The following is a 6,220-nucleotide window of genomic DNA, read 5'->3' on the forward strand; positions in this document are numbered from 1 at the left end:
TTCTATGCTGAACTTGTTTCTACTGCAATCAAAAAGTTGAAAAAACAGATATTAGAAACAAAAATCATAAAATTCCTCATTGCCGGAAAAGAGGAAACAAAGAGTATGGGTGACCTTGTCCAGAGCTGGGAGGGGTACGTGCAGGCTCCAGTAGGGTTACATCTGATATAAAGAGCTGCTAGCATGGAAGGGGACTTCCAGCAGCTGCCTCCACTGCTCTGTGCTGGGATCATGCGACTTGCCTCGCTGTGCATGCTGGTGGTGTTTGCTGGTAAGTGGGGACAGGACCCACAGCTGGGAAGGCAGGGAGGGAAGCGGAGATGCCCTATATCTCTTTCCTAAGCTGAGCTGTTGCTCTGATCCTCACTGCCCTGGCCTCGCAGCCCCCAACTCTTTGGCCCCCTGCAGGGAGCCATCCGTGGCTGTCAGTCCCCTGGAACAGTGGCTTCGGCCAGAGAGCCCTGGACCGCCAAGCTGTGTGGCATACGAAGGCGGGAAACTACAGAAACTGTGGTCCAGCTGAACTGATGCCTCTGGTACTTCGGACACAAATTATAGAAATGGATCTGCTCCCCTCTGTCCCTTTGACCAGATAATAGTAATCTCTTACTTATGTACAGCACTCTACATTTTTAGAACTCTTGCATGTTCATTATCTCCCTTGAACCTGGGAAGAGGGTTCTGTTGACCGTTGGGAGATGGGGCAGTTTCCATCCGATCTTTAGCAGATCAAATGTACAAATCTGGTTCCTAGCAAACTGGCGTTTTTGTTTCTTGAGCCATCTCAAAATATGTGATTTGAGAAAGGATTTGCATTTTTAAATGTGGTTTTGTGTTATTTTGGGGACTTCCAAATTCTCAAGAGGAACACATCTCCAAGGTTACCGTGAAAACCATTAGGAAAATTGCAATCAAGCTGCAGAAATTCATCTCTCAGATGCAAAGAGGCAATATGGTATAGAGATAAAATACACAGATGAACCTGCATTCAGATGCTGGCCCATCACCTCCCAGTCCCCCTTGCCCAAGTCCCCCTACCCCTCTATATCCTCATCTGTAAAGTGGGCACAATGGCACCCTTTACATTGGGTTGTTAGAAGGACTCTAATGAGAAAACGTTTACAAAGTGTTTAGCAAGTGTAGGTAATAGTAAGCGAACAATAGTTTAACACACAGCACATTCACGAGATAGTAGTGATGTTGCCTCCCGCCACTGCCGCTAACCCTTGGGAGAAAGCGCTCCGCCCCCTCAGTGACAACTGAGGATGGAAAAAGCAACCCAGGCAGGTATTTCTGTCAAGCTGAGCCAGTGCCTGAAGCCCTCATGACCACAAGTTGAGCTCCTCAATTTCCCAGGGCTGGGTTGACCTCACTGTAAAATTATGAGAAATAAGACCACCCGAAAGCATTCTGAATCAAAGTTGAATTTATTGTTTGCCTGGCAAGGAACAGCTGCATCCTTCAGGTGTGAGTTTATTTGTGTGGCTATTTCTAAGCTGAAACGGAAAGGGCTAGACTTAGGGGGGACAGAGGTACAGCAAAAAGGTGAGATTCTGAATTCAGGTCCCTGGCTGGCCTCCAGGGTGGACGGTAACTCTCTTGGCAGTGGGCTGCTTTCTGGTGCCTTATCACCGAATCCGGAAGTCCAGAGGGCCTGGGGACATTCCTTAGGATGGTCAAAACTTAGCAAGGTTTCTCTTTAACACCCGTACATCTACAGCCACCGTGGCAAACAGCAGTGGCATTGTGGATTCCCACATGCTGGGGACACGACCTGCCTGCAAGTCCCTGACACCACCAGTCACTTTTACCTACAGCCCAAGGCAAGCACCCTGCTTGTGATCGAACCCTTGGTCTGCTGCATGAGTTCATGCCAACGCCACCTCTTCCCATCCCAACCTTCCCCAATCTGGGGCTCATCCCTGGTTTACTACTTACTTCATTTGAGTGTAGCGTTTTCATTATAACATCATTTACTTGGCGGGGGGGCTCCAAAACTAGGGTCACCTGAGGGGACCTCCCCAGCCCAGTCTCCCTGAGACTCTGGGCTCCATCTGTGTCCTTGGATCATCTCCCCAGCTTGCACACAGGTACATTCCAGTCCCCTCTTACCTTGTCTGTTTCTCCCAAATTCTCCCCTGAATTCATTGACTTAATATATTTTATTTCTCCTAACTCAACATAATGTATTCCTCTCTCCCAATAAAATAAATTCCCCTTATGATCAACTCTAACCAGCAGATATTATGACTGAAATGAAAAATATCCATGAAAGTCATTGATTTCGGGGCTTCCCTGGTGGCGCAGTGGTTGAGAGTCCGCCTGCCGATGCAGGGGACACGGGTTCGTGCCCCGGTCCGGGAAGATCCCACATGCCGCAGAACGGCTGGGCCCGTGAGCCATGGCCGCTGAGCCTGTGCGTCCAGAGCCTGTGCTCCACAACGGGAGAGGCCACAGCAGTGAGAGGCCCGTGTACCGCAAAAAAAAAAAAAAGAAAAAGAAAAGAAGATCACTGATTTCTAAATCACACTGCTTCCCACGAGAGCCATGCATGCTGTTTAATGTGTGGATTTCTCTACAGGCTGTGCTGGGGGTCTGGGGAGGTGGGGTGAGTGTAAGAGGAAGGGTGTCTTCCTATTATGGAATGTGAACTCAATGCCCAGAGACAGAGAACAGAACCAGACTGCCTTGGGTTTCAATCCTGGCTCTTCTATTTACCAACTACTATGACCTGGAGCAAGTTACTGAGCCTCAGTGTGTTCACCTCTAAAATGAGGATTAAAAATAGTATTTATAGTACCAATGTTGGTTTTTTAGTTTTCATAAATATACCACGATTATCTAAGAAGACAATAACATTAGAGGAAACTGAATGAGGAGTATATAAGAACTCTCTGTATGATCTTGGCAACTTTTCCATACACCTAAAATACACCAGAAGAAAAAGGTTATTTATTTTTTTTTAAAAAAAGTGTTTATCTCATGGGATGGATGGAGTCAATATGTCACTAGATGAAAAGATGCATGGTAAGCACTCACCAACTATCATTATATTTTCAATAACCTTAGTGTTAGTTGTCATTTTATTTTATTTATTTCATTTATTTATTCTTTTGCGGTACACGGGCCTCTCACTGCTGTGGCCTCTCCCGTTGAGGAGCACAGGCTCCGGACGCGCAGGCTCAGCGGCCATGGCTCACGGGCCCAGCCGCTCTGCAGCATGTGGGATCTTCCCGGACCGGGGCACGAACCCGTGTCCCCTGCATCGGCAGGCGGACTCTCAACCACTGCGCCACCAGGGAGGCCCTGTTGTCATTTTATTATCCAAGGTCATTGGTTTGATCCAGGTGCCAGGCCTGCAGCCCACTGGCCTCTTAGATTCATGTCCTCTCCTTGTGGCTGGGCTCCTTGACAGGTGTGATTCCAGCCCAGGGCGGGATACTGGACCTGAACAAGATGATCAGACGAGTGACAGGGAAGAGACCCATCTTCTCCTATTTTCTCTATGGCTGTCACTGCGGATTTGGTGGCAAAGGCCAACCCAAAGATGCCACAGACTGGTAACTCCTCCCAATCATGCGCTGCCCCTACCCAGGGACCCTCCCCTTTCCTCTCTATCCATTTATTCATGTGGTACTATGTGCTAGGAACTCCACTGAGCTCCAATCCAGCCCCAGCCCTTCTGGAGGGTTCCCCAGAATCTCTAAAGGCCCCCTTGTACTCTCAACCCCAAACTAGTTAGAATACCCACACACTCCCCAGTGCCGTTGAACATTGTTTTTTAAAAGTCTTACCTCTTTTTGCCATGATCACATTTGGTTTTCACAGCAACCCTAGGGATCAGCCAGAGGAGGGATGAGAGCCAGCCAGGCCCGGGGTCAGTTCCCTCATCCACCACTTACAGGCTGTGTGATCTTGGGCAAGTGGCTTGACCTCCCAGAGTCTCAGTTTCTTCATCTGTGAAATGGGGATAATGCAAGCACCTCCATCATAGGGTGGTCAAAAGGCTTAAGAGAGAATTCATAGATAGCACAGGTGCCTGGTACACAGGAAACAATAAGAGTTAGCTAGAAAGCAGACTAGACCCTGCAGGCCTTGACTCTTCCAAGATAGGCACACGATTTCTGCTCTGGGGCAGGGACAGCCAGAGACCCGAGCTGGCCAAGGACTCATCACCACCATCCCTGTGTCCTCTCCCTCCAGGTGCTGCCACATCCATGACTGCTGCTACGATCACCTGAAGCACCACAAATGCAATATTCACTTGGATCGCTACAGCTACAAGTCTTCCCAGGGGAACATCCAGTGCTGTGAGTGCCCAGGCCTCGGGGTTGGAGTTGGAGGCCGAGGAAGAGAGTTCTAGCCTGTATTGCCTTAATGTGCTGTGTGACAATGCACAAGCTACTCAACCTCTGTGTTTTTCTCATGTGTCCAGTGGCAGTAGCTGAGCTGTGGAGGAGAGGCAGGAATGGGGGTAGGAGTATGGAGAGGTCCAATAGGGGCTTTGACCCCTTGTGGATCTGGAAGGCTGGCAGACCTCAGCTTAGATCCCTGACCCACCATTAACCAGCTGTGTGACCTTGAACACATTGCTTAACTTCTCTGAACCTCCTCTGGAAACTCAGGAGGATAACAGTATTCTACTCCATAAAGTCAATTCAAGAACTAAAATAAGAGCAGACATAATGGGCCCTGCAGATGCATGCTCGATAAATTACACAGGCTATCAATGTTACTGTTACTTTTTTCATCATCATTTGTCCTCAGAGCAGCCCAGCCAGGAGGCAGCACCACCCTGGTGATCTCTATTTTGCAAACAAGGAAACTGAGACTAGAGTGAACTGTTTGCTCAGGGTGACACAGATGTAAATGACGAAACCTGGGCTGTAACCCAGGTCACCTGGCCCCTGGGATGCACAGAGAAAGGTGGCAGGTCCCAGGGCTGGGAGTTGAATGGGCTCATTAGCTGTCACTGTTAATTGAGAACTTAACAATAAAAACAGTAATAGTCAACATTTACTGACCACTTACTATGTGCTGAGGGCTTTGCCTTCTTGCTTTAATCTTTTATATATACATACATATATATATATATATATATATATATATATATATATTCTTTTTCAGATTCTTTTCCCTTATAGGTTATTCAAAATATTGAGTACAGTTGCCAGTGCTATACAGTAGGTCCAGGTCTTCTTACCCCCATTTTACAGATCATGAAACTGAAGCACCGTGGTCCTTTCCCCAGAGGCTTTGCGCATGCTGTTCCACCTGCCTGGAACAGTCCCCTCCTCCACCCTGACTTTCGGGAATGGGGGCAAACCCTTCCGATCTCAGCTCAAATGGCTCTTGACACTGAGTCAGATCCCACCCGTTTCCCATCTCGTAGCCCCTGCATTGTTCCTCACTCCTGGGTAGCACAGTTGCTGGCACTCATTTCTGTGGTTCTCTGATATCTGCCCTCCTCAGGGGGGTGTGAACCTCACGTGTCCATTCTGTTCAGTCCTTTCCCCCCAGGGCCTGCCACAGGATAGGTGCTCAACTATTTTCTGAAGGGATGAATAAATAAAGGAGCAATGGCACACAGGGAGGCCATGGCCTGCGCCCAAGGTCGCAGAGCTAGAGTCAGAGTAGCTGGCAAGGGTACCAAAAGCCATGAAAAGGCTGAGCTGCCATCAGCGTCTCCCTCCAGGGGCCCTGAGACACCCCTGCCCCGGCTGGGGAAGGGATAGATGCTAAGTGCCCTCCTCCTCCACCCTGCAGCTGACAAGGGGAGCTGGTGTGAGCAGCAGCTGTGCACCTGTGACAAGGAGCTGGTGCTCTGCCTGCAGCGGAACCTGGACACCTACAAGAACCACCTGCGTTACTACTGGCGGCCCAGCTGCAAGGGCCAGACCCCCACGTGCTAGGAGGAGCCCCCTGCACCATGCCACGCCCCCTACCCCGCTCCTGGCTTCTTGAGCTCCGGAAGTCCTGCAGGACCACTGCCACCCCCCCAGGATCTAACCCCTGAACCAGCCTGGCTTCTTTAAAACACTCCCTGGAAAAGGGAGGGTCTTGGCCTCCCCTCCACCAAACCTTGCCTCTTGGACCTTCTAAATCTTCCCAGCCAAGGCAGCAGCTGTCTCCCCTGAGGGTGGAATGGGGTCTTAGGAAAAGCCAAGGCCAGGGAGCCCCCAGGGATGGTGTTTAGGCCAAAGCAGCGGGAGTTGGGCGT

At 49.7% G+C, this 6,220-nt stretch overlaps 1 protein-coding gene across 1 annotated transcript; it reads left to right on the forward strand.

Annotated features, from left to right (window-relative positions):
* Nucleotides 1-231: 231 nt before the first annotated feature.
* LOC309978526 (group IID secretory phospholipase A2-like) lies at nucleotides 232-5,912 on the forward strand (the record flags this gene model as incomplete). The annotated part of the gene is made up of 4 exons (XM_082865078.1): nucleotides 232-271; nucleotides 3,416-3,560; nucleotides 4,204-4,310; nucleotides 5,767-5,912. 4 exons carry the CDS (start codon nucleotides 232-234, stop codon nucleotides 5,910-5,912), a joined length of 438 nt encoding a protein of 145 aa, XP_082721204.1.
* Nucleotides 5,913-6,220: the final 308 nt, after the last annotated feature.

The sequence above is a fragment of the Leucopleurus acutus genome (genome assembly GCF_964270905.1).
Source record: "Leucopleurus acutus genome assembly, chromosome: 2".
Taxonomy (NCBI): Eukaryota; Metazoa; Chordata; class Mammalia; order Artiodactyla; family Delphinidae; genus Leucopleurus; species Leucopleurus acutus.